The sequence below is a fragment of the Danio aesculapii genome, unplaced genomic scaffold, assembly GCF_903798145.1.
Source record: "Danio aesculapii unplaced genomic scaffold, fDanAes4.1, whole genome shotgun sequence".
NCBI lineage: Eukaryota > Metazoa > Chordata > Actinopteri > Cypriniformes > Danionidae > Danio > Danio aesculapii.
In genome coordinates this window covers 190-27,562 of record NW_026613679.1, presented here as the reverse complement: position 1 = coordinate 27,562, position 27,373 = coordinate 190, and the positions used below count along the sequence as shown (strand labels likewise).

General features: G+C 38.8%; 2 protein-coding genes across 2 annotated transcripts; both read right to left on the bottom strand.

Moving 5' to 3' along the window:
* Window positions 1-180: 180 nt before the first annotated feature.
* On the bottom strand, window positions 181-14,633 carry LOC130220178 (mucin-2-like). The gene is made up of 11 exons (XM_056452557.1): window positions 14,511-14,633; window positions 13,927-13,985; window positions 8,170-8,327; window positions 6,484-7,382; window positions 6,234-6,295; window positions 5,918-6,069; window positions 2,835-5,752; window positions 2,587-2,648; window positions 2,315-2,466; window positions 481-2,146; window positions 181-214 (listed from the first exon to the last, which is right to left on the bottom strand). The coding sequence occupies exons 1-11, from the start codon at window positions 14,631-14,633 to the stop codon at window positions 181-183; spliced, it is 6,285 nt and encodes a 2,094-aa protein (XP_056308532.1).
* A 535-nt stretch (window positions 14,634-15,168) lies between these two features.
* LOC130220177 (mucin-2-like) lies at window positions 15,169-24,905 on the bottom strand. The gene is made up of 11 exons (XM_056452556.1): window positions 24,773-24,905; window positions 23,075-23,469; window positions 22,881-22,939; window positions 22,554-22,705; window positions 20,800-22,334; window positions 20,604-20,662; window positions 20,277-20,428; window positions 17,602-20,054; window positions 17,356-17,414; window positions 17,033-17,184; window positions 15,169-16,931 (listed from the first exon to the last, which is right to left on the bottom strand). Exons 1-11 carry the CDS (start codon window positions 24,903-24,905, stop codon window positions 15,241-15,243), a joined length of 6,840 nt encoding a protein of 2,279 aa, XP_056308531.1. The 3' UTR covers window positions 15,169-15,240.
* Between the last annotated feature and the right edge of the window lie 2,468 nt (window positions 24,906-27,373).

The following is a 27,373-nucleotide window of genomic DNA, read 5'->3' as shown; positions in this document are numbered from 1 at the left end:
GTTGTTGGTGTTGTTGATGTTACTTCAGTAGTGGTGTACATTTCAGCAGTTGTTGTGGGGGGCTCTGTTGGTGTTGTTGATGTTACTGCTGCAGTAGTGGTGGATGTTTCTTCAGGAGTTGTTGTGGAGGGCTCTATTAATGTAGTAGAGGTTATTTCTGCAGTATTTGTTGATGATTTTTCAGGAGTTGTCGTGGATGTCTCTGTAGATGTGACTGCTTCAGTAGTTGAATTCATTTCTTCAGGAGTTGTTAGGGATGCCTCTGTTGTAGATGTTACTGCTTCAGTAGTGGTGTATGTTTCAGTAGGAGTTGTTGTGGAGGGCTCTGTTGTTGTTGTAGATGTTACTTCTGCAGTAGTGGTGGATGTTTCTTCAAGAGTTGTCGTGGAGGGCTCTGTTGATGTAGTAGATGTTACTTCTGCAGTAGTGGTGGATGTTTCTTCAAGAGTTGTCGTGGAGGGCTCTGTTGATGTAGTAGATGTTACTTCTGCAGTAGTGGTGGATGTTTCTTCAAGAGTTGTCGTGGAGGGCTCTGTTGATGTAGTAGATGTTACTTCTGCAGTAGTGGTGGATGTTTCTTCAAGAGTTGTTGTGGAGGGCTCTGTTGTTGTTGTAGATGTTACTTCTGCAGTAGTTGTCGATGTTTCTTCAAGAGTCGTTGTGGAGAGCTCTGTTGGTGTAGTAGATGTTACTTCTGCAGTAGTGGTGGTCGTTTCTTCAAGAGTTGTCGTGGAGGGCTCTGTTGATGTAGTAGATGTTACTTCTGCAGTAGTGGTGGATGTTTCTTCAAGAGTTGTTGTGGAGGGCTCTGTTGTTGTTGTAGATGTTACTTCTGCAGTAGTGGTGGATGTTTCTTCAAGAGTTGTTGTGGATGGCTCTGTTGTTGTAGTAGATGTTACTTCAAGAGCAGTGGTGGATGTTTCTTCTAGAGTTGTCGTGGAGGGCTCTGTTGATGTAGTAGATGTTACTTCTGCAGTAGTGGTGGATGTTTCTTCAAGAGTTGTTGTGGATGGCTCTGTTGTTGTAGTAGATGTTACTTCAAGAGCAGTGGTGGATGTTTCTTCAAGAGTTGTCGTGGAGGGCTCTGTTGATGTAGTAGATGTTCCTTCTGCAGTAGTGGTGGATGTTTCTTCAAGAGTTGTCGTGGAGGGCTCTGTTGTTGTAGTTGATGTAACTTCTGCAGTAGTGGTGGATGTTTCTTCAAGAGTTGTCGTGGAGGGCTCTGTTGTTGTTGTAGATGTTACTTCTGCAGTAGTGGTGGATGTTTCTTCAAGAGTCGTTGTGGAGGGCTCTGTTGGTGAAGTAGATGTTAATTTTGCAGTAGTGGTGGTCGTTTCTTCAAGAGTTGTTGTGGAGGGCTCTGTTGATGTAGTAGATGTTACTTCTGCAGTAGTGGTGGATGTGTCTTCAAGAGTTGTCATGGAGGGCTGTGTTGTTGTAGATGTTACTTCTGCAGTAGTGATGGATGTTTCTTTAAGAGTTGTTGTGGAGGGCTCTGTCGTTGTGGTAGATGTTACTTCTGCAGTAGGGGTGGTCGTTTCTTCAAGAGTTGTCGTGGAAGGCTCTGTTGTTTTTGTAGATGTTACTTCTGCAGTAGTGGTGGATGTTTCTTCAAGAGTTGTTGTGGATGGCTCTGTTGTTGTAGTAGATGTTACTTCAAGAGCAGTGGTGGATGTTTCTTCAAGAGTTGTCGTGGAGGGCTCTGTTGATGTAGTAGATGTTACTTCTGCAGTAGTGGTGGATGTTTCTTCAAGAGTTGTCGTGGAGGGCTCTGTTGATGTAGTAGATGTTACTTCTGCAGTAGTGGTAGATGTTTCTTCAAGAGTTGTCGTGGAGGGCTCTGTTGGTGTAGATGTTACTTCTGCAGTAGTGGTCGATGTTTCTTCAAGAGTCGTTGTGGTGGGCTCTGTTGTTGTAGTAGATGTTACTTCTGCAGTAGTGGTGGTCGTTTCTTCAAGAGTTGTCGTGGAGGGCTCTGTTGTTGTTGTAGATGTTACTTCTGCAGTAGTGGTGGATGTTTCTGCAAGAGTTGTTGTGGATGGCTCTGTTGTTGTAGTTGATGTTTCTTCTGCAGTAGTGGTGGATGTTTCTTCCAGAGTTGTTGTGGCAGTTGAGTATGTAGTCGTTGTTTCAGCATTTGATATTTCTAATAAAAGGACATGTTGATTAGATTCTTTTGATGTTGAGAAGGTTTTGACAAAATAAATTAACATTTTCAATAAATTTTTAATAACATTTTAATAGTTTACATTTTCAAAAATAGAAATAAAAAAAAATCATTATTTTAGTATATTCAAAGTACCATTAGACCTACCTGTTCCATTAATGTAAACAGAATTAGAAGTTATGTTTAGGTAATTTAGAGTTTGTGTGTCGTTAAATAATGCATTGCCAATTTCATAATTTGATGGTACAACATCTGTACTGTTGAAAAGAAGATCAACATCTGTATCGACTGATCCTTTCCTGGAAAATATTATTATTATTATAGAAACAGTAAATTAGCATCAGAATATATTAAGGAAAACTTGCCAACATGACCAATAATCCATTATTATAAGCAGCATTGGAATATACTGTATTTACCTGAATTTTTTGACAATGGCCCTTCGGAAAGACTTAAACCACTGTTTGAAAATGACGTCAAGCTGTAACATAATACAAATAATTACAGTAAGCACTTATATGTTTGTTGTTTATATTAGAATTAAAAAAATAATGCAGATATATTATTCACTTAAATATATTAAAAAAGTATACTACACTATATATTGTATACACTACACTAAAAACAAATACACTATGGTGAATGGAGCATTTTAGTCTTTACTCACAAGGTTTTTAACAAATGAAGCCCTTTCATTGAAAGCAGGAGAGCTGTTATCATTGAAGTCGTCTATAAATAAATCTTGAGAGCGGAAATACAGCGTTATTACTACTACATTTTCAGATACTGTATTTGCAGTAGTAGGGAGAAATGTTGTATTTGTTGTAGTAGTTATTTCTACTGCTGTAGTGGTGGATGTCACTTCAGGAGTTGTTGTGGAGGGCTCTGTTGTAGTAGATGTTACTGCTTCAGTAGTGGTGTATGTTTCAGAAGGTGTTGTCGTGGAGGCCTCCATTGATGTTTTAGTAGATGCTTCAGTAGTGGTATATGTTTCAGCTGTTGTTGTGATTGACTCAGTTGTTGGTGTTGTTGATGTTACTTCAGTAGTGGTGTACATTTCAGCAGTTGTTGTGGGGGGCTCTGTTGGTGTTGTTGATGTTACTGCTGCAGTAGTGGTGGATGTTTCTTCAGGAGTTGTTGTGGAGGGCTCTATTAATGTAGTAGAGGTTATTTCTGCAGTATTTGTTGATGATTTTTCAGGAGTTGTCGTGGATGTCTCTGTAGATGTGACTGCTTCAGTAGTTGAATTCATTTCTTCAGGAGTTGTTAGGGATGCCTCTATTGTTGTAGATTTTACTGCTTCAGTAGTGGTGTATGTTTCAGTAGGAGTTGTTGTGGAGGGCTCTGTTGTTGTTGTAGATGTTACTTCTGCAGTAGTGGTGGATGTTTCTTCAAGAGTTGTCGTGGAGGGCTCTGTTGATGTAGTAGATGTTACTTCTGCAGTAGTGGTGGATGTTTCTTCAAGAGTTGTTGTATATGGCTCTGTTGTTGTAGTAGATGTTACTTCTGCAGTAGTGGTGGTCGTTTCTTCAAGAGTTGTCGTGGAGGGCTCTGTTGTTTTTGTAGATGTTACTTCTGCAGTAGTGGTGGATGTTTCTTCAAGAGTTGTTGTGGATGGCTCTGTTGTTGTAGTAGATGTTACTTCAAGAGCAGTGGTGGATGTTTCTTCAAGAGTTGTCGTGGAGGGCTCTGTTGATGTAGTAGATGTTACTTCTGCAGTAGTGGTGGATGTTTCTTCAAGAGTTGTCGTGGAGGGCTCTGTTGATGTAGTAGATGTTCCTTCTGCAGTAGTGGTGGATGTTTCTTCAAGAGTTGTCGTGGAGGGCTCTGTTGGTGAAGTAGATGTTACTTTTGCAGTAGTGGTGGTCGTTTCTTCAAGAGTTGTTGTGGAGGGCTCTGTTGATGTAGTAGATGTTACTTCTGCAGTAGTGGTGGATGTTTCTTCAAGAGTTGTCATGGAGGGCTCTGTTGTTGTAGTAGATGTTTTTTCTGCAGCAGTGGTAGAAGTTTCAGCAAAAGTTGTTGTTAAGGGCTCTGTTGTAAAAGATGTTGCTTCTGCAGTAGTGGTGGTTGTTATAACAGTAGTTGATGTGGAGGGCTCTGTTGTTGTAGTAGATGTTTCTTCTACAACAGTGGTGGATGTTTCAGCAATAGTTGTTGTGGAGGCCTCTGTTGTTGTAGTAGATGTTTCTTCTGCAACAGTGGTGGATGTTTCAGCAATAGTTGTTGTGGAGGCCTCGGTTGTTGTAGTAGACGTTTCTTCTGCAGCAGTGGTAGATGTTTCAACAGAAGTTGTTGTGGAGGCCTCTGTTATTGTAGTAGATGTTTCTTCTGCAGCAGTGGTAGATATTTCAGCAATAGTTGTTGTGGAGGCCTCTGTTGTTGTAGTAGATGTTTCTTCTGCAACAGTGGTGGATGTTTCAGCAATAGTTGTTGTGGAGGCCCCGGTTGTTGTAGTAGACTTTTCTTCTGCAGCAGTGGTAGATGTTTCAGCAGAAGTTGTTGTATAGGACTCTGTTGTTGTAGTAGACGTTTCTTCTGCAGCACTGGTAGATGTTTCAGCAGAAGTTGTTGTATAGGACTCTGTTGTTGAAGTAGACATTTCTTCTGCAGCAATGGTAGATTTTTCAGCAAAAGTTGTTGGTAAGGGCTTTGTTGTAAAAGATGTTGCTTCTGCAGTAGTGGTGGCTGTTTCAACAGGAGTTGATGTGGAGGCCTCTGTTGTTGAAATAGATGTTACTTCGACAGTAGTCAGAGATGTTTTTTCAAGAGTAGTTGTGCGTGTCTCTGTTGATGAAGTAGATGTTACGTCTGTAGTAGTGGTGGAGGTTTCTTCAAGAGCTGTTGAGGCGGGCTCCGTTGTCATAGTTAATGTTACTACTTCAAAAGTGTTAGTTGTTTCAACTGGAGTTGTTTTGAAAGCCTCTGTTGAAATAGATGTTACTTCTGCAGTAGTCAAGGTTGTTTCTTCAAGTGTTGTTGTGGAGGGCTCTGTTGTTACAATAGATTCTACTGCCTCAGTAGTGGTGGATGTGTATTCAAAAGATGTTGTTGAAGGCTTTGTTGTTGTAGTAGATGTTACTCCTTCCGTAGTGGTAGTTGTTTCAACAGGAGTTGATGTGGAGGACTCTGTTGTTGAAATAGATGTTACTTCTGCAGTAGTCGATGTTTCTTTAAGAGTTGTTGTGGAGGGCTCTGTTGTAGTGGTTGATGTTACTGCTTCGGTAGTAGTGGATGTGTCTTCAAAAGTTGTTGATGGCTCTGTTGTAGATGTTACTTCTATTGTACTGGTGGATTTTTCAATAGTAATTGTTGAGGGCTCTGTTGTTATAATAGATGTTACTTCTGCAGTAGTTAGGGATGTTTCTTCAACAGTTGTTGAAGAGGGCTCCATTGGTGCAGTAGATGTTACTGCTTCAGTAGGGGTTGTTGTTTCAACAGTTGTTGCTTTGGAGGGCTCTGTTGTTGTAATAGATGTTACAGAAGTGGTGGATGTTTCAGAAGGAGTTGTTGTTGAGAACTCTGTTGTAGTAGATGTTTCTACTTCAGTAGTGGTAGTTGTTGGTTCAGTAATCGATGATATTTCTGATAGAAAAAATATATTTGTTAAACTTTTTGAGTTTAAGATGGCTTTGACAAAAAGGTAAATAATAATTTACATTTTCAGAAATTATTTATTACAAATAGTCATTCCATGTAAGACATAAAAACATTTTCTTTTCATATTGAAATTTTTTTCATAAAACTTACGTGTTCCATTAATGTCAAACGAATTAGATGTTATGTTTAGGTCATTTAGAAATTGTGTGTTGTTCAATAGTGCATTGCCAATTTCATAATTTGATGGCACAACATCTGTACTATTGAAAAGAAGATCAACTTCAGTGTCGACTGATCCTTTCCTGGAAAATATTGTTTAGAAATATTGTATTAGTGTTATAAAATATTGAGAACACTTTCTCAAAGCTGGCCATCAATACATTATTCACAAGATTTAAAGTAGTTTGGTAAAATATCCATAATCAGTGTACATGAAATAAGCCACATTGAAATATAGAGTATTTACCTGAATTTCTTGACGATGGCTTCTTGGAAAGACTTAAACCACTGTTGCAAAAGCTTATGAAACTGTAACCAATACAAAATAATACAGTTAAGCCAGATACATCTTTTGTTCATATGTAAAGTCTTTTAAAATAATACAGTGATTTTTATTCACTTAAATGCACTATATAAAACAGAACACTGTATACTGTACACACTATACTCTAAAAACAATACACCATAGTGAATGGAGAATTTTTGTCTTTACTCACAAGTCCTTCAACAAATGATGCCCTTTTCTGGAAAGCGGGAGAACTGTTATCATTGAAGTCATCTATGAATGTATCTTGGGAGGTGAAATACAGGGTTATTACTACTACATTTTTAGATACTGTATTTGCAGTAGTAGAGAGAGATAGTGTCTTTGTTGTTGTAGATGTTACTGCTTCAGTAGTGGTGGTTGTTTCACTAAGAGTTGTTGTGGAGGGCTCTATTGTTGTAGTAGATGTTACTGCTTCAGTAGTGGTGGGTGTGTCTTTAAAAGTTGTTGTTGAGGGCTCTAGTGTAGTAGTAGATGTTATTTCTGTTGTACTGGTGGATTTCTCAACAGGAATTGTTGAGGGCTCTGTTGTTATAATAGATGTTACTTCTGCAGTAGTTGAGGATGTTTCTTCAAGAGTTGTTGTGGAGGACTCTGTTGGTGTAGTAGAAGTTGCAGCTGCAGTAGTTGTAGATATTTCAGCAGGAGTTGTTGTTGATGATTCTGTTATAGTAGTAGATGTTAATTCTACTGTAGTAGTAGTTGTTTCTTCAAGAGTTGTTGTGGAGGACTCTGTTGGTAAAGTAGATGTTACTTCTATGGTACTAGTAAACATTTCTTCAGGAGTTGTTGTGGAAGGCTCTGTTGTTGTAGTTGTTTCTGCTGCAGTAGTGGTGGATGTTTGAGCAGGCATTGTTGTGGGTGTTGAGTATTCAGTTGTGGATGTTTCTTCTAGAGTTGTTGTGGAGAACTCTGTTGGTGTAATAGATGTTACAACTGAAGTGGTGGATGTTTCAGCAGGAGTTGTTGTTGAGGGCTCTGTTATAGTAGTAGATGTTAATTCTACTGTAGTAGTGGTTGTTTCTTCTAGAGTTGTTGTGGAGAACTCTGTTGGTGTAATAGATGTTACAACTGAAGTGGTAGATGTTTCAGCAGGAGTTGTTGTTGAGGGCTCTGTTATCGTAGTAGATGTTAATTCTACTGTAGTAGTGGTTGTTTCTTCTAGAGTTGTTGTGGAGAACTCTGTTGGTGTAATAGATGTTACAACTGAAGTGGTAGATGTTTCAGCAGGAGTTGTTGTTGAGGGCTCTGTTATCGTAGTAGATGTTAATTCTACTGTAGTGGTGGATGTTTCTTCAAGAGTTGTTGTGGAGGGTTCTGTTGTTGTAGTAGAAGTTACTGCTGCAGTAGTTGTAGATATTTCAGCAGGAGTTGTTGTTGATGATTCTGTTATAGTAGTAGATGTTAATTCTACTGTCGTAGTGGTTGTTTCTTCTAGAGTTGTTGTGGAGGACTCTGTTGGTGAAGTAGATGTTACTTCTATGGTAGTAGTAGACGTTTCCACAGGAGTTGTTGTGGAGAGCTCTGTTGTTGTAGATGTTTCTGCTGCAGTAGTGGTGGATGTTTGAGCAGGCATTGTTGTGGGTGTTAAGTATTCAGTTGTGGATGTTTCTTCTAGAGTTGTTGTGGAGGACTCTGTTGGTGTAATAGATGTTACAACTGAAGTGGTGGATGTTTCAGCAGGAGTTGTTGTGGAGGGCTCTGTTATAGTAGTAGATGTTAATTCTACTGTAGTAGTGAATGTTTCTTCAAGAGTTGTTGTGGAGGGTTCTGTTGTAGTAGATGTTAATTCTTCTGTAGTAGTGGATGTTTCTTCTAAAGTTGTTGTGGAGGACTCTGTTGGAGTAGTAGATGTTACTGCTATGGTAGTAGTAGATGTTTCCACAGGAGTTGTTGTGGAGGGCTCTGTTGTTGTAGATGTTTCTGCTGCAGTAGTAGTGGATGTTTGAGCAGGAGTTGTTGTTGAGGGCTCTGTTATAGTAGTAGATGTTAATTCTACTGTCGTAGTGGTTGTTTCTTCAAGAGTTCTTGTGGAGGACTCTGTTGGTGAAGTATATGTTACTTCTATGGTAGTAGTAGATGTTTCCACAGGAGTTGTTGTGGAGAGTTCTGTTGTAGATGTTTCAGCTGCAGTAGTGGTGGATGTTTGAGCAGGCATTGTTTTGGGTGTTGAGTATTCAGTTGTGGATGTTTCTTCTAGAGTTGTTGTGGAGGACTCTGTTGGTGTAATAGATGTTACAACTGAAGTGGTGGATGTTTCAGCAGGTGTTGTTGTGGAGGATTCTGTTGCTGTAGTAGATGTTACTGCTATGGTAGTAGTAGACGTTTCTTCAGGAGTTGTTGTGGAAGACTCTGTTGGTGTAGTAGATGTTACTGCTATGGTAGTAGTAGACGTTTCCACAGGAGTTGTTGTGGAGGGCTCTGTTGTTGTAGATGTTTCTGCTGCAGTAGTGGTGGATGTTTGAGCAGGCATTGTTGTGGGTGTTGAGTATTCAGTTGTGGATGTTTCTTCTAGAGTTGTTGTGGAGGACTCTGTTGGTGTAGTAGAAGTTGCAGCTGCAGTAGTTGTAGATATTTCAGCAGGAGTTGTTGAGGGCTCTGTTATAGTAGTAGATGTTAATTCTACTGTAGTAGTGGATGTTTCTTCAAGAGTTGTTGTGGAGGGTTCTGTTGTTGTAGTAGAACTTACAGCTGCAGTACTTGTAGATATTTCAGCAGGAGTTGTTGTTGATGGTTCTGTTATAGTAGTAGATGTTAACTCTTCTGTAGTTGTGGATGTTTCTTCTAAAGTTGTTGTGGATGACTCTGTTGGTGTAGTAGATGTTACTGCTATGGTAGTAGTAGACGTTTCCACAGGAGTTGTTGTGGAGGGCTCTGTTGTTGTAGATGTTTCTGCTGCAGTAGTGGTGGATGTTTGAGCAGGGGTTGTTGTTGAGGGCTCTGTTATAGTAGTTGATGTTAATTCTACTGTAGTAGTGGTTGTTTCTTCAAGAGTTGTTGTGGAGGACTCTTTTGGTGAAGTATGTGTTACTTCTATGGTAGAAGTAGACGTTTCTTCAGGAGTTGTTGTGGAGGGCTCTGTTGTTGTAGATGTTTCTGCTGCAGTAGTGGTGGATGTTTGAGCAGGCAGTGTTGTGAGTGTTGAGTATTCAGTTGTGGATGTTTCTTCTAGAGTTGTTGGGGAGGACTCTGTTGGTGTAATAGATGTTACAACTGAAGTGGTGGATGTTTCAGCAGGAGTTGTTGTTGAGGGCTCTGTTATAGTAGTAGATGTTAATTCTACTGTAGTAGTGGATGTTTCTTCAGGAGTTGTTGTGGAGGACTCTGTTGGTGTATTAGATGTTACTTCTATGGTAGTAGTAGACGTTTCTTCAGGAGTTGTTGTGGAGGGCTCTGTTGTTGTAGATGCTTCTGCAGCAGTAGTGGTGGATTCTTCTAGATTTACTGTGGAGGACTCTGTTAGTGTAGTAAATGTTACAACTGAAATGGTGGATGTTTCAGCAGCTGTTGTTGTGGAGGATTCTGTTTCTGTAGTAGATGTTACAGCTATGGTAGTAGTAGACGTTTCCACAGGAGTTATTGTGGAGAGCTCGGTTGATGTAGATGTTTCTGCTGCAGTAGTTGTAAATGTTTGAGCAGGTGTTGTTGTGGGTGTTGAGTATTCAGTTGTTGGCTCAGTAATGGGTGATATTTCTGACAGACAATAAAAAATATTTAGTCGTTATGAATTTGAGATGGCTTTCACAAAAAAAATAAGTAATGATTTTACATTTTCTGAAATACTAATTTCAAATAGTCATTACGCTGAAACAAGGTTTTATTTGACAGTTCATTTTTTCATGCTGGTTTCAGTGGAAGACATTTTTTTTTACATTTAAATTTTTTCATAAGACTTACGTGTTCCATTAATGTCAACTGAATTAGCAGTTGCGTTTAGGTCATTTAGAAATTGTGTGTTGTTCAATATTGCATTGCCAATTTCATAATTAGATGGCACAACATCTGTACTGTTGAAAAGAAGATCAACTTCAGTGTTGACTGATCCTTTCCTGAAAAATAATATTTAAAATCATATTAGTGTCATGAAATATTCACTTTCTCAATACTGCAACCTGATCATTAATAGATTATTCAAAAGATTTAAAGTAGTTTAATAAAATATCTATAAGCAGTGAATATGAAATAAGCCGCATTGAAATATAGTGTATTTACCTGAATTTCTTGACGATGGCTTCTAGGAAAGACTTAAACCATCCTTTCAAAAGCTCATGAAACTGTAACCAATACAAATTATTACAGTTAAGCCAGATACACTTTTTGTTCATATGTAAAGTCTTTTAAAACAGCACAATGACTTTTAGTCACTTAAGTACATTATATAGAACAGTACACTGCATACTGTACACACTATATTCTAAAAACAAATACACTATAGTGAATGCAAAATTTTTTGACTTTACTCACAAGTTGCTCAACAAATGAAGCCCTTTTCTTAAAAGCGGGAGAACTGTTATCATTGAAGTCATCTATAAATGTATCTTGGGAGGTGAAAAACAGCGTTTTTACTACTACATTTTCAGATACTTTATTTGCAGTAGTGGTGAGAGATGTTGTTTCTGTTGTTGCAGATGTTACTGCTGCAGTAGTGGTGGATTTTTCAATAAGAGTTGTTGAGGGCTCTGTTGTAATAGTAGATGCTACTTCTGAAGTAGTGGTGAACGTTTCAGCAGGAGTTGTTGTTGAGGACTCTGTTGTAGTAGATGTTACTGCTGTGGAAGTGGTGGATGTTTCTGCATTAGTTGTTGTGGTGGGCTCTGTTGTAATAGTAGATGCTACTTCTGAAGTAGTGGTGAATGTTTCAGCAGGAGTTGTTGAGGACTCGGTTGTTGTAGTAGACGTTACTGCTGTAGTAGTGGTAGATGTTTCAGGAGTGGTTGTTGTGGAGGGCTCTGCTGTAGTAGATGTGACAGCTGCAGTAGTGGTGGATATTTCAGTGTACCTTGTTGTTGGTAGCTCTGTTACAGTAGTAGATGTTAAATCTATTGTAGTAGATGTAAATTCTACTGTAGTGGTGGATGTTTCTTCAAGAGTTGTGGAGGGCTCTGTTTTCATAGTAGGTGTTACTGCTTCAGTAGTGGTTGATGTTTCAGCAGGACTTGTTGTGGAGGATTCTGTTGCTGTAGTAGACTTTATTGCAAAGCTAGTAGTAGATGTTTCTACAGAAGTTGTTGTAGAGAGCTCTGTTGTTGTAGATGTTTCTGCTGTGGTAGCGGTGGATGTTTGAGCAGGTGTTGTGGGTGTTGAGTATTCAGTTGTGGATGTTTCTTCAAGAGTTGTTGTGGAGGACTCTGTTGGTGTAGTAGATGTTACTGCTGCAGTAGTGGTGGATTTTTCAATAAGAGTTGTTGAGGGCTCTGTTGTAATAGTAGATGCTACTTCTGAAGTAGTGGTGAATGTTTCAGCAGGAGTTGTTGTTGAGGACTCGGTTGTAGTAGATGTTACTGCTGTGGATGTTTCTGCATTAGTTGTTGTGGTGGGCTCTGTTGTAATAGTAGATGCTACTTCTGAAGTAGTGGTGAATGTTTCAGCAGGAGTTGTTGAGGACTCGGTTGTTGTAGTAGACATTACTGCTGTAGTAGTGGTAGATGTTTCAGGAGTGGTTGTTGTGGAGGGCTCTGCTGTAGTAGATGTGACAGCTGCAGTAGTGGTGGATATTTCAGTGTAACTTGTTGTTGGTAGCTCTGTTACAGTAGTAGATGTTAAATCTATTGTAGTAGATGTAAATTCTACTGTAGTGGTGGATGTTTCTTCAAAAGTTGTGGAGGGCTCTGTTTTCATAGTAGATGTTACTGCTTCAGTAGTGGTTGATGTTTCAGCAGGACTTGTTGTGGAGGATTCTGTTGCTGTAGAAGACTTTATTGCAAAGCTAGTAGTAGATGTTTCTACAGAAGTTGTTGTAGAGAGCTCTGTTGTTGTAGATGTTTCTGCTGTAGTAGCGGTGGATGTTTGAGCAGGTGTTGTGGGTGTTGAGTATTCAGTTGTGGATGTTTCTTCAAGAGTTGTTGTGGAGGACTTTGTTGGTGTAGTAGATGGTACAACTGAAGTGGTGGATGTTATAGTAGTAGATGTTAATTCTAATGTAGTAGTGTATGTTTCTTCAAGAGTTGTTGTGGAGGGTTCTGTTGTTGTAGTAGAAGTTACAGCTGCAGTAGTTGTAGATATTTCAGCAGGAGTTGTTGTTGATGGTTCTGTTATAGTAGTAGATGTTAATTCTTCTGTAGTAGCGGATGTTTCTTCAAGAGTTGTTGTGGAGGACTCTGTTGGTGTAGTAGATGTTACTGCTATGGTAGTAGTAGACGTTTCCACAGGAGTTGTTGTGGAGGGCTCTGTTGTTGTAGATGTTTCTGCTGCAGTAGTGGAGGATGTTTGAGTAGGCATTGTTGTGGGTGTTGAGTATTCAGTTGTGGATGTTTCTTCAAGAGTTGTTGTGGATGACTCTCTTGTAGTAGATGTTTCTGCTGCAGTAGTGGTGGATGTTTGAGCAGGAGTTGTTGTTGAGGGCTCTGTTGTTGTAGATGTTTCTGCTGCAGTAGTAGTGGATGTTTGAGCAGACATTGTTGTGGGTGTTGAGTATTCAGTTGTGGATGTTTCTTCTAGAGCAGTTGTGGAGGACTCTATTGGTGTAGTAGATGTTACTGCTATGGTAGTAGTAGACGTTTGCAGGGGAGTTGTTGTGGAGGGCTCTGTTGTTATAGATGTTTCTGCTACAATAGCGGTGGATGTTTGAGCAGGTGTTGTTGTGAGTGTTGAGTATTCAGTTGTGGATGTTTCTTCAAGAGATGTTGTGGAGGACCCTGTTGTCATAGATGTTACCGATTCAGTAGTGGTTGATGTTTCAACAGGAGTTGTTGTGGAAGATTTCTGTTTGTGTAGTAGATTTTACTGCTATGGTAGTAGTAGACGTTTCCACAGGAGTTGTTGTGAAGGGCTCTGTTGTTGTATATGTGTCTGCTGCAGTAGTGGTGAACGTTTGAGCAGGTGTTGTTGTGGGTGTTGAGTATTCAGTTGTTGGCTCAGTAATTGATGATATTTCTGATAGAAAAAAATGTTTATTGAGTTGTTTTGAGTTTAAGATGTTTTTGACAAAAAATGTAAACAATGATTTTCCATTTTCTGAAGTACTAATTTCAAATAATCATTACTCTGAAACAAGGTTTTATTTGTCAGTTTCTTTCTTTCATACTGGTTTTCATGTAAGACATTTATTTTTTTCACATTGAAGTAAGACTTACGTGTTCCATTAATGTCAACTGAATTAGCAGTTGCATTTAGGTCATTTAGAAATTGTGTGTTGTTCAATATTGCATTGCCAATTTCGGAATTTGATGGCACAACATCTGTACTGTTGAAAAGAAGATCAACTTCCGTATTGACTGATCCTTTCCTGAAAAATATTGATTAGAAATATCATATTAGTGCTATGAAATATTTAGAACCCTTTCTCAATATTGTAACCTGTCCAAAAATCCATTAATCACAAGATTTTATGTTGTTTCACAAAATATTTATAAGCAGTGTGAATAAAATAAGCCACATTTAAATACAGTGTATTTACCTGAATTTCTTGACAATTGCTTGTAGGAAGGACTCAAACTGTTTGAAAATGTTGACGAACTGTAACCAATACAAATTATTATAGTTAAGCCACATATGCCTAATTTATTACAGTTAAGCCACATACATTTGTTGTTCATATGTAAACGCTTTTAAAACAGCACAATGACTTTTATTCAACAAAATTCGCTGAACACAACAGTACACTGTATGTATACTGTATACACTACACTAAAAACAAAACACTATGGTGAATAGAGAATTTTTGTCTGTACTCACAAGTCCTTCAACAAATGAAGCCCTTTTCTTGAAAGCGGGAGAACTGTTATCATTGAAGTCATCTATAAATGTATCTTGGGAGGTGAAAAACAGTGTTATTACTACCACATTTTTAGATACTTTGTTTGCAGTAGTAGAGAGAGATGTTGTCTTTGTTGTAGTAGATGTTACTGCTGTGGTGGTGCTGGATGTTTCTGCATTAGTTGTTGTGGTGGGCTCTGTTGTAATAGTAGCTGCTACTTCTGAAGTAGGGGTGAATGTATAAGCAGGAGTTGTTGTTGAGGACTCTGTTGTTGTAGATGTTACTGCTGCAGTAGTGGTGGATGTTTCAGGAGTGGTTGTTGTGGAGGGCTCTGCCGTAGTAGATGTGACAGCTGCAGCAGTGGTGGATGTTTCTTCAAGTGTTCTTGTGTAGGGCTCTGTGGTCATACTAGATGTTACTGCTTCAGTAGTGGTTGATGTTTCTGCAGGACTTGTTGTGGAGGATTCTGTTGCTGTAGTAGACTTTATTGCAGCGCTACTGGTAGATGTTTCTACAGAAGTTGTTGTGGAGAGCTCTGTTGTTGTAGATGCTTCTGCTGCAGTAGCGGTGGATGTTTGAACAGTTGTTGCGGGTGTTGAGTATTCAGTTGTGGATGTTTCTTCAAGAGTTGTTGTGGATGACTCTCTTGTTGTAGTAGATGTTTCTGCTGCAGTAGTGGTGGATGTTTCAACAAGAGTTGTGGAGGTCTCCCTTGTTGTAGTAGAAGTTACAGCTGCAGTAGTGATGGATGTTTCAGCAGGAGTTGTTGTTGAGGGCTCTGTTATAATAGTAGATAATAATTCTACTGTAGTAGTGGATATTTCAGTAGGGGTTTTTGATGGCTTTGTTGCAATAGTAGATGTTAATTCTACTGTAGTGGTGGATGTTTCTTCTAGAATTGTTGTTGATGGCTCTGTTGCCATAGTAGATGTTATTGCTTCAGAAGTGGTTGATGTTTCAACAGGAGTTGTTGTTGAGGATTCTGTTGCTGTTGTAGATGTTACTGTTATGGTACTAGTTGGTCGTTTCCACAGGAGTTGTTGTGGAGGCCTCTGTTGTTGTAGATGTTTCTGCTGCAGTAGCAGTGGATGTTTTAGCAGGTGTTGTTGTGAGTGTTGAGTATTCAGTTGTGGTTGTTTCTTCAAGAGTTGTTGTTGAGGACTCTCTTGTTGTAGTAGACATTACAGTTGAAGTACTGGTGGATGTTTCAGCAGCAGTTGTTGTGGATGATTCGCTTGTTGCTGTTGTAGATGTTTCTGCTGCAGTAGTGGTGGATGTTTCTGTAAGAGTTGTTGTTGAGGGCTCTGTTATAATAATAGATGTTAATTCTACTGTAGTTGTGGATGTTTCTTCAAGAGTTGTTGTGGAGGACTCTGTTGGTGTAGTAGATGTTACAACTGAAGTAGTGGTGGATGTTTCAGCAGGAGTTGTTGTGGAGGATTCTGTTGCTGTAGTAGATGTTACTGCTATGGTAGTAGTAGACGATTCCACAGAAGTTGTTGTGGAGGACCCTGTTGTCATAGTAGATGATACTGATTCAGTAGTGGTGGATGTTTCAGCAGGAGTTGTTGTGGAGGATTCTGTTTGTGTAGTAGATGTTACTGCTATGGTAGTAGTAGATGTTTCCACAGGAGTTGTTGTGGAGGGCTCTGTTGTTGTAGATGTTTCTGCTGCAGTAGTGGTGGATGTTTGAGCAGGCATTGTTGTGGGTGTTGAGTATTCAGTTGTGGATGTTTCTTCTAGAGTAGTTGTGGGGGACTCTGTTGGTGTAATAGATGTTACAACTGAAGTAGTGGTGGATGTTTCAGCAGGAGTTGTTGTGGAGGATTCTTTTGCTGTAGTAGATGTTACTGCTATGGTAGTAGTAGACGTTTCCACAGGAGTTGTTGTGGAGGACCCTGTTGTCATAGTAGATGATACTGATTCAGTAGTGGTGGATGTTTCAGCAGGAGTTGTTGTGGAGGATTCTGTTTGTGTAGTAGATGTTACTGCTATGGTAGTAGTAGATGTTTCCACAGGAGTTGTTGTGGAGGGCTCTGTTGTTGTAGATGTTTCTGCTGCAGTAGTGGTGGATGTTTGAGCAGGCATTGTTGTGGGTGTTGAGTATTCAGTTGTGGATGTTTCTTCTAGAGTTGTTTTGGGGGAGTCTGTTGGTGTAGTAGATGTTACAACTGAAGTAGTGGTGGATGTTCCAGCAGGAGTTGTTGTGGAGGATTCTGTTGCTGTTGTAGATGTTACTGCTATGGTAGTAGTAGACGTTTCCACAGGAGTTGTTGTGGAGAACCCAGTTGTCATAGTAGATGTTACTGTTTCAGTAGTGGTTGATGTTTCAACAGGAGTTGTTGTGGAGGATTCTGTTGCTGTAGTAGATGTTACTGCTATGGTAGTAGTAGACGTTTCCACAGGACTTGTTGTGGAGAGCTCTGTTGTTGTAGATGTTTCTGTTACAGTAACGGTGGATGTTTGAGCAGGCATTGTTGTGGGTGTTGAGTATTCAGTTGTGGATGTTTCTTCTAGAGTTGTTGTGGAGGACTCTGTTGGTGTAGTAGATGTTACTGCTATGGTATTAGTAAACGTTTCCATAGGAGTTGTTGTGGAGAGCTCTGTTGTTGTAGATGTTGCTGCTGCAGTAGTGGTGAATATTTGAGCTGATGTTGTTGTGGGTGTTGAGTATTCAGTTGTTGGCTCAGTAATTGATGATATTTCTGATAGACAAAAAATGTTTATTGAGTTGTTTTCAGTTTAAGATGTTTTGACACATTTTTTCACATTGAAACATACTTTTTCACATTGAAATAAGACTTACGTGTTCCATTAATGTCAACTGAATTAGCAGTTGCGTTTAGGTCATTTAGAAATTGTGTGTTGTTCAATATTGTATTTCCAATTTCTGAATTTGATGGCACAACATCTGTACTGTTGAAAAGAAGATCAACTTCCGTATTGACTGATCCTTTCCTGAAAAATATTGTTTAGAAAAATCATATTAGTGCTATGAAATATTCAGAACACTTTCTCAATATTGCAGCCTGTCCAATAATCCATTAATCACAAGATTTTATGTTGTTTCGCAAAGTATTTTTAAGCAGTGTGAATAAAATAAGCCACATTGAAATACAGTCTATTTACCTGAATTTCTTGACAATGGCTCGTATGAAGGAATCAAACCGTTTGAAAATGTTGACAAACTGTAACCAATACAAATTATTACAGTTAAGCCACATACGTTTGTTGTTCATATATAAACGCTTTTAAAACAGCACAATGACTTTTATTCACCAAAATTCGCTGAACACAACAGTACACTGTATACTGTATACACTGCACTAAAAACAAATACACTATAGTGAATAGAGAATTTTTGTCTTTACTCACAAGTCCTTCAACAAATGAAGCCCTTTTCTTGAAAGCGGGAGAACTGTTATCATTGAAGTCATCTATAAATGTATCTTGGGAGGTAAAAAACAGTGTTGTTACTACTACATTTTCAGATACTGTATTTACAGTAGTAGAGGGAGATGTTGTCTCTGTTGTTGTAGATGTTACTGCTGCAGTAGTGATGGCTGTTTCAGCAGGAGTTGTTGTGGTGGACTCTGTTGTAGTAGATGTTACTGCTGTGGTAGTGGTGGATGTTTCTGCATTAGTTGTTGTGGTGGGCTCTGTTGTAATAGTAGATGCTACATCTGAAGTAGTGGTGAATGTATAAGCAGGAGTTGTTGAGGACTCTGCTGTTGTAATAGATGTTACTGCTGCCGTAGCGGTGGATGTTTCAGGAGTGGTTGTTGTGGAGGGCTCTGCTGTAGTAGATGTGACAGCTGCAGTAGTGGTGGATATTTCAGTGTAAGTTGTTGTTGTTGATGGGTCTGTTACAGTAGTAGATGTCAAATCTACTGTAGTAGTGAATGTTTCTTCAAAGTTTGTTGTTGACTCTACTTCTGCATTAGTGGTGGATGTTTCTTTAAGAGTTCTTGTGGAGGGCTCTGTTGTCATAGTAAATGTTACTGATCCAGTAGTGGTTGATGTTTCAGCAGGACTTGTGGAGGATTCTGTTGCTGTAGTAGACTTTATTGCAATGTTAGTAGTAGATGTTTCTACAGAAGTTGTTGTGGACAGCTCTGTTGTTGTAGATGCTTCTGCTGCAGTAGCGGTGGATGTTTGAGCAGTTGTTGTGGAGGACTCTCTTGTTGTAATAGATGTTTCTGCTGCAGTAGTGGTGGATGTTTCAGCAGTTGTTGTTGTTGAGGGCTCTGTTATTATAGTAGATATTTCAGTAGAAGTTGTTGGTGGCTTTGTTGTAATAGTAGATCTTGATTCTACTGTAGTGGTGGATGTTTCTTCAAGAGTTGTTGTTGAGGGCTCTGTTGCCATAGTAGATGTTACTGCTTCAGTAGTGGATGATGTTTCAACAGGAGTTGTTGTGGAGGAATCTGTTGATGTAGTAGACTTTACTGCAACACTATTAGTAGATGTTTCTGCCTCAATAGCGGTGGATGTTTCAGCAGAAGTTGTTGTTGAGGACTCTCTTGTTGTAGTAGATGTTACTGCTGTCGTAGTGGTAGATGTTTCAGCAGGAGTAGTTGTTGAGGACTCTCTTGTTGTAGTAGATGTTACTGCTGTGGTAGTGGTAGATGTTTCAGCAGGAGTAGTTGTTGAGGACTCTCTTGTTGTAGATGTTTCTTCTGCAGCAGTAGTAGATGTTTCAGCAGGAGTCGTTGTGGAGGGCTCTGTTGTAGTTGTTAATGCTGTTGAGGATGTTAATGCTGCAGCAGTGGTGGATGTTTCAGGAGGAGTTGTTGTGTAAGGCTCTGTTGTACTTGATGTTACTGCTGCTCTAATGGTGGATGGTTCAGTTGTTGTTGTGGAGGGCTCCGTTGTAGTTGATGTTATTGCTACCGTAGTCGTGGATGGTTCAGTTGTTGTTGTGGAGGTCTCTGTTGTTGTTGTTATTGCTACCGTAGTGGTGGATGGTTCAGTTGTTGTTGTGGAGGTCTCTGTTGTTGTTGTTGTTGTTGTAGATGTTAATGCTATAGCAGTGGTGGATGATTCAGGAGGGGTTGTTGTGAAGGCCTCGGTTATAGTTGATGTTACTGCTGCGGTAGTGTTGGATGGTTTCGCTGTTGTTGTCAATGGCTCAGTTGTTGTAGATGCTTCTGTTGCAATATTGGTTGATGTTTCAGGAGGAGTTGTTGTGGAGAGCTCTGTTGTTGTAGTAGATGTAATTTCTGCAGCAGTGGTGGATGTTTCAGCTGTTGTTGTTGGGGGTTCTGTTGTTGTTACTGCTAAAGTAGTGGTTGATGTTTCAGCATGAGTTGTGGATGGCTCATATGTCGTAGAAGATGTTATTGCAGCAGTAGTGGTGGATGTTTCAGTAGGAGTTGTTGTGGAGGGCTCTGTAGTTCTAGTAGATGTTATTTCTGCAGCAGTGGTGAATGTTTCAGCTGTTGTTGTTGATGGCTCTGTTGTCGTAGTTGATGTTATTGCTACAGTAGTCATGGATGTTTCAGGAGGAGTTGTTGTGGAGGTCATTGTTGTAGTAGTTGTTACTGCTGCAGTAGTGGTGGATGTTTCAGCAGGAGTTGTTGTCGAAGGCTCTGTTGTTGTAGATGGTTCTGTTGCAATAGTGGTTGATATTCCAGGAGGGGTTGTTGTGGAGGGCTCTGTTGTTGTAGTAGATGTTATTTTTGCAGCAGTGGTGGATGTTTCAGTTGTTGTTGTTGTTGTGGAGGGCTCTGTTGTTGTAGTAGATGTAAGTTCTGCAATAGTGGTTAATGTATCAGCAGGACTTGCTTTGGCTGTTGAGTATTCCGTTATTGATTGAGCAGTTGTTTCTTGATAGAAAAAAAAGTTTTTAATTAGTTACATAATTTAGATGGAAATGATGAATAAAATATCGCATTTGCATATAAATGTCATGTAGTAAATACTAAACAAGCTTAGTTTAATGTAATATTAGAGTCCTTTTTTTTATGTATTTTTGTCATTGTTTACATTCTTATTTATTTATATGGGATACTTTTTGATATTTTTATTTTAGTTGTTGTAAGACTTACCTGTGCCATTAACTTCAACAGAAGCAGAAGTTACGTTCAGGGCACTGACAATATTTGGGTCGGTTAGTAATGTGTTGGTAATTTCAGCATTTGAAGGCACACTCTCTGAACCATTGAAAACCAGGTCTACTATATTATAGGTTGACCCCTTCCTGAAAAATAGTGTTTGTAAACATTAAATTAGTTTACCAGCATAATGTGATTTTTATCCTAATATATTTTACTGAAAAAAGTGCATTAATGTCCTCTTTCTCTTTTTTTCTCTCACAGTTTCAAACACACATGAATGGGACATTTATAAATTGCATTGCAATATAGTAAATTTACCTGAATTCTACAGCAATAACATCTAGCAAGGATTTGTAGGATTTGTAACCATTTTTAAGCTGTAACAAAACACAGGCAGTTATAATAAACACTTATAAGTTTGTTAAACAGATTTTAAGTGTTAAAAAATAAATGTAATGGCAGCTCATTCCCTCAGTGATTATACAGTGAATTCAGAATTTCAGGTTTAACTCACAAGGTTTTGAACACGTGCAGCCCTTTCTTTGAAAGCAGTAGAAGTTTTATCACTGAGTTCATCTATAAATGTATCTTCAGAGCGAAACACAAGAGTTATTGATACTTCATTTCCAGGTGCTCTATTGGCATTAGTTGTGAATAATGAAGTGGAGGGTTTTGTTGTTGTAGTAAATGTTAATACTGCAGTAGTGGTGGATGGTTCAGCAGGAGTTGTTGTGTACAGCTCTGTTGTTGTAGTAGATGTTGTTGTAGTAGATGTTACTGCTCCAGTAGTGGTAGATGTTTCAGCAAGAGTTGTTGTGTATGGCTCTGTTGTTGTAGTAGATGTTGTTTTAGATGTTATTGCTGCAGTAGTGGTAGGTGTTTCAGCAATTGTCGTTGTGGAGGGCTCTGTTGTTGTAGTAGATGTTACAGCTGCAGTAATGGTGGATGTTTCAGCAAGAGTTGTTGAGGGCTCTGTTGTTGTAGTAGATGTTACTTCTGCAGTCGTGGTGGATGTTTCAGCTGTTGTTGTTGATGGTTCTGATGTGGTAGTAGATGTTATTGCTACAGTAGTCATTGATGTTTCAGGAGGAGTTGTTGTGGAAGGCTTTGTTGTTGTAGTAGATGTTATTGTTGTTGTTGTTGTAGATGTTCCAGCAAGAGTTGTTGAGGGCTCTGTTGTTGTAGTAGATGTCACTTCTGCAGCAGTGGTGGATGTTTCAGCTGTTGTTGTTGAGGGTTCTGTTGTTGTTACAGCTACAGTAGTGGTTGATGTTTTAGCATGAGTTGTGGATGGCTCATCTGTCGTAGAAGATGTTATTGCTGCAGCAGTGGTGGATGTTTCAGCTGTTGTTGTTGATGGCTCTGTTGTCATAGTTGATATTGCTACAGTAGCCGTGGATGTTTCAGGAGGAGTTGTTGTGGGGGTCATTGTTGAAGTAGTTGTTATTGCTGCAGTAGGGGTGGATGTTTCAGCAGGAATTGTTGTCGAAGGCTCTGTTGTTGTAGATGGTTCTGTTGCAATAGTGGTTGATGTTCCAGGAGGGGTTGTTGTGGAGGGCTCTGTTGTTGTAGAAGATGTTATTTCTGTAGCAGTGGTGGTGGGTTCAGCTGTTGTTGTGGAGGGCTCTGTTGTTGTAGTAAGTGTTATTTCTGCAGCAGTGGTGGATGTTTCAGCTGTTGTTGTTGAGGGTTCTGTTGTTGTTACAGCTACAGTAGTGGTTGATGTTTTAGCATGAGTTGTGGATGGCTCATCTGTCGTAGAAGATGTTATTGCTGCAGCAGTGGTGGATGTTTCAGCTGTTGTTTTGGAGGGCTCTGTTGTTGTAGTAGATTTTATGTCTGCAGCAGTGGTTGATGTTTCAGGAGGAGTTGTTGTGGAGGGCTCTGTTGTTGTGGTAGATGTTATTTCTGTAGCAGTGGTGGTGGGTTCAGCTGTTGTTGTGGAGGGCTCTGTTGTTGTAGTAGATGTTAGTTCTGCAATAGTGATTAATGTATCAGCAGGACTTGCTTTGGCTGTTGAGTATTCAGTTGTTGGTTGAGCAGTTGTTTCTTGATAGAAAAAAAAAGTTTTTAATTAGTTACATATTTCAGATGGAAATGATGAATAAAATATCACATTTGCATATATATGTCATGTAGTAAATACTAAACAAGCTTAGTTTAATGTAATATTAGTTTTTGAAAAAGTATTTTTGTTATTGTTTACATTCTTATTCATTTATATGGGATACTTTTTGATATTTTTATTTTAGTTGTTGTAAGACTTACCTGTGCCATTAACTTCAACCGAAGCAGAAGTTACGTTCAGGGCACTGACAATATTTGGGTCAGTAAGTAGTGTGTTGGTAATTTCAGCATTTGAAGGCACACTCTCTGAACCATTGAATACCAGGTCTACTATATTATAGGTTGACCCCTTCCTGAAAAATAGTGTTCGTAAACATTAAATTAGTTTACCAGCATAATGTGATTTTTATCTTAATATATTTCACAGAAAAAAAGTGCATTAATGGCCTCTTTCTCTTTTTTCTCTCACAGTTTCAAACACACATGAATGGGACATTTATAAATTGCATTGCAATATAGTAAATTTACCTGAATTCTACAGCAATAACATCTAGCAAAGATTTGTAGGATTTGTAACCATTTTTAAGCTGTAACAAAACACAGGCAGTTACAATAAACACATAGGTTTGTTGAACAGGTTTTAAGTGTTAAAAAATAAATGTAATGACAGCTCATTCCCTCAGAGATTATACAGTGAATTCAGAATTTCAGTCTTAACTCACAAGGTTTTGAACACGTGCAGCCCTTTCTTTGAAAGCAGTAGAAGTTTTATCACTGAGTTCATCTATAAATGTATCTTCAGAGCGAAACACAAGAGTTATTGATACTTCATTTCCAGGTGCTCTATTGGCATTAGTTGTGAATAATGAAGTGGAGGGTTTTGTTGTTGTAGTAGATGTTAATGCTGCAGTAGTGGTGGATGGTTCAGCAAGAGTTGTTGTGTACGGCTCTGTTGTTGTAGTAGATGTTGTTGTTGTAGTAGATGTTAATGCTGCAGTAGTGGTGGATGGTTCAGCAAGAGTTGTTGTGTACGGCTCTGTTGTTGTAGTAGGTGTTGTTTTGGATGTTACTGCTGCAGTAGTGGTAGGTGTTTCAGCAAATGTTGTTGTGGAGGGCTCTGTTGTTGTAGTAGATGTTGTTGTAGTAGATGTTACATCTGCAGTAATGGTGGATGTTTCCATGGGAATTGTTGTGGACGCCTCTGTTGTAGTTGTAAATGCTATGGTTGTAGATGTTAATGCTGCAGCAGTGGTGGATGTTTCAGCTGTTGTTGTTGAAGGCTCTGTTGTCGTAGTAGATGTTATTGGTACAGAAGTCATGGATGTTTCAGGAGGAGTTGTTGTGGAAGGCTTTGTTGTTGTAGTAGATGTTGTTGTTGTTGTTGTTGTAGTAGATGTTCCAGCAAGAGTTGTTGAGGGCTCTGTTGTTGTAAATGTTGTTGTAGTAGATGTTGTCGTAGATGTCACTTCTGCAGCAGTGGTGGATGTTTCAGCTGTTGTTGTTGAGGGTTCTGTTGTTGTTACAGCTACAGTAGTGGTTGATGTTTTAGCATGAGTTGTGGATGGCTCATCTGTCGTAGAAGATGTTATTGCTGCAGCAGTGGTGGATGTTTCAGCTGTTGTTGTTGATGGCTCTGTTGTCGTAGTTGATATTGCTACAGTAGTTGTGGATGTTTCAGGAGGAGTTGTTGTGGAGGTCATTGTTGTAGTAGTTGTTACTGCTGCAGTAGTGGTGGATGTTTCAGCAGGAGTTGTTGTCGAAGGCTCTGTTGTTGTAGATGGTTCTGTTGCAATAGTGGTTGATATTCCAGGAGGGGTTGTTGTGGAGGGCTCTGTTGTTGTAGAAGATGTTTTTTCTGCAGCAGTGGTGGATGTTTCAGCTGTTGTTGTGGAGGGCTCTGTTGTTGTAGAAGAAGTCATTACTGCAGCAGTGGTGGATGTTTCAGCTGTTGTTGTGGAGGGCTCTGTTGTTGTAGAAGATGTTATTTCTGCAGCAGTGGTGGATGTTTCAGCTGTTGTTGTGGAGGGCTCTGTTGTTGTAGAAGATGTTATTTCTGCAGCAGTGGTGGATGGTTCAGTTGTTGTTGTTGTGGAGGGCTCTGTTGTTGTAGTAGATGTAAGTTCTGCAATAGTGATTAATGTATCAGCAGGACTTGCTTTTGCTGTTGAGTATTCAGAGGTTGGTTGAGCAGTTGTTTCTTAATAGAAAAAAAAAAGTTTAATTAGTTACATATTTCAGATGGAAATGATGAATAAAATATCACATTTGCATATATATGTCATGTAGTAAATACTAAACAAGCTTAGTTTAATGTAATATTAGTTATTTTTTTGAAAAAGTATTTTTGTCATTGTTTACATTCTTATTCATTTATATGGGATACTTTTTGATATTTTTATTTTAGTTGTTGTAAGACTTACCTGTGCCATTAACTTCAACAGAAGCAGAAGTTACGTTCAGGGCACTGACAATATTTGGGTCAGTTAGTAGTGTGTTGGTAATTTCAGCATTTGAAGGCACACTCTCTGAACCATTGAAAACCAGGTCTACCATATTATAGGTTGACCCCTTCCTGAAAAATAGTGTTTGTAAACATTAAATTAGTATAACAGCATAATGTGATTTTTATCCTAATATATTTTACTGAAAAAAGTGCATTAATGTCCTCTTTCTCTTTTTTTCTCTCACGGTTTCAAACACACATGAATGGGACATTTATAAATTGCATTGCAATATAGTAAATTTACCTGAATTCTACAGCAATGACATCTAGCAAGGATTTGTAGGATTTGTAACCATTTTTAAGCTGTAACAAAACACAGGCAGTTACAATAAACACTTATAAGTTTGTTGAACAGGTTTTAAGTGTTAAAAAAATAAATGTAATGACAGCTCATTCCCTCAGAGATTATACAGTGAATTCAGAATTTCAGGTTTAACTCACAAGGATTTGAACACGTGCAGCCCTTTCTTTGAAAGCAGTAGAAGTTTTATCACTGAGTTCATCTATAAATGTATCTTCAGAGCGAAACACAAGAGTTATTGATACTTCATTTCCAGGTGCTCTATTGGCATTAGTTGTGAATAATGAAGTGGAAGGTTCTGTTGTTGTAGTAAATGTTAATACTGCAGTAGTGGTGGATGGTTCAGCAAGAGTTGTTGTGTACAGCTCTGTTGTTGTAGTAGATGTTGTTGTTGTAGTAGATGTTAATGCTGCTGTAGTGGTGGATGGTTCAGCAAGAGTTGTTGTGTATGGCTCTGTTGTTGTAGTAGATGTTGTTGTTGTAGTAGATGTTAATGCTACAGTAGTGGTGGATGGTTCAGCAAGAGTTGTTGTGTACGGCTCTGTTGTTGTAGTAGATGTTGTTTTGGATGTTTCTGCTGCAGTAATGGTAGGTGTTTCCGCAAATGTTGTTGTGGAGGGCTCTGTTGTTGTAGTAGATGTTGTTGTAGTAGATGTTACATCTGCAGTAGTGGTGGATGTTTCCATGGGAATTGTTGTGTACGGCTCTGTTGTAGTTGTAAATGCTGTTGTTGTAGATGTTAATGCTGCAGCAGTGGTGGATGTTTCAGCTGTTGTTGTTGAAGGCTCTGTTGTCGTAGTAGATGTTATTGCTACAGTAGTCATGGATGTTTCAGGAGGAGTTGTTGTGGAGGGCTCTGTTGTTGTAGTAGATGTTACCTCTACAGCAGTTGTGGATGTTTCCATGGGAATTGTTGTGTACGGCTCTGTTGTAATTGTAAATGCTGTTGTTGTAAATGTTAAAGCTGCAGCAGTGGTGGATGTTCCAGAAGTTGTTGTGAAGGTTTCTGTTGTTGCCGTTGTAGATGTTTCTGCTGCATTACTGGTGGATGTTTCAGCAGGAGTTGTTGTCGAAGGCTCAGTTGTTGTAAATGCTTCTGTTGCAATAGTGGATGATGTTTCAGGAGGAGTTGTTGTGGAGGGCTCTGTTGTTGTAGTAGATGTTTCTTCTGCAGTAGAAGTGGATGTTTCAATTGTTGTTGTGGTGGGCTCTGTTGTCGTAGTGGATGTTATTTCTGCAGCAGTGGTTGATGTTTCAGGAGGAGTTGTTTTGGAGGGCTCTGTTGTTGTAGTAGATGTTAGTTCTGCAATAGTGATTAATGTATCAGCAGGACTTGCTTTGGCTGTTGAGTATTCAGTTGTTGGTTGAGCAGTTGTTTCTTGATAGAAAAAAAAAGTTTTTTAATTAGTTACATATTTCAGATGGAAATGATGAATAAAATATTGCATTTGCATATATATATATATATGTCATGTAGGAAATACTAAACAAGCTTAGTTTAATGTAATATTAGTTTTTGAAAAAGTATTTTTGTCATTGTTAACATTCTTATTCATTTATATGGGATACTTTTTGATATTTTTATTTTAGTTGTTGTAAGACTTACCTGTGCCATTAACTTCAACAGAAGCAGAAGTTACGTTCAGGGCACTGACAATATTTGGGTCGGTTAGTAATGTGTTGGTAATTTCAGCATTTGAAGGCACACTCTCTGAACCATTGAAAACCAGGTCTACTATATTATAGGTTGACCCCTTCCTGAAAAAAATTATTTGCAAACATTAAATTAGTATCACTGCATAATATGATTTTTATCTTAATATATTTCACTGAAAAAAGTGCATTAATGGCCTCTTTCTCTTTTTTCTCTCACAGTTTCAAACACACATGAATGGGACATTTATAAATTGCATTGCAATATAGTAAATTTACCTGAATTCTACAGCAATGACATCTAGCAAGGATTTGTAGGATTTGTAACCATTTTTAAGCTGTAACAAAACACAGGCAGTTACAATAAACACATAAGTTTGTTGAACAGGTTTTAAGTGTTAAAAAATAAATGTAATGACAGCTCATTCCCTCAGAGATTATACAGTGAATTCAGAATTTCAGTCTTAACTCACAAGGTTTTGAACACGTGCAGCCCTTTCTTTGAAAGCAGTAGAAGTTTTATCACTGAGTTCATCTATAAATGTATCTTCAGAGCGAAACACA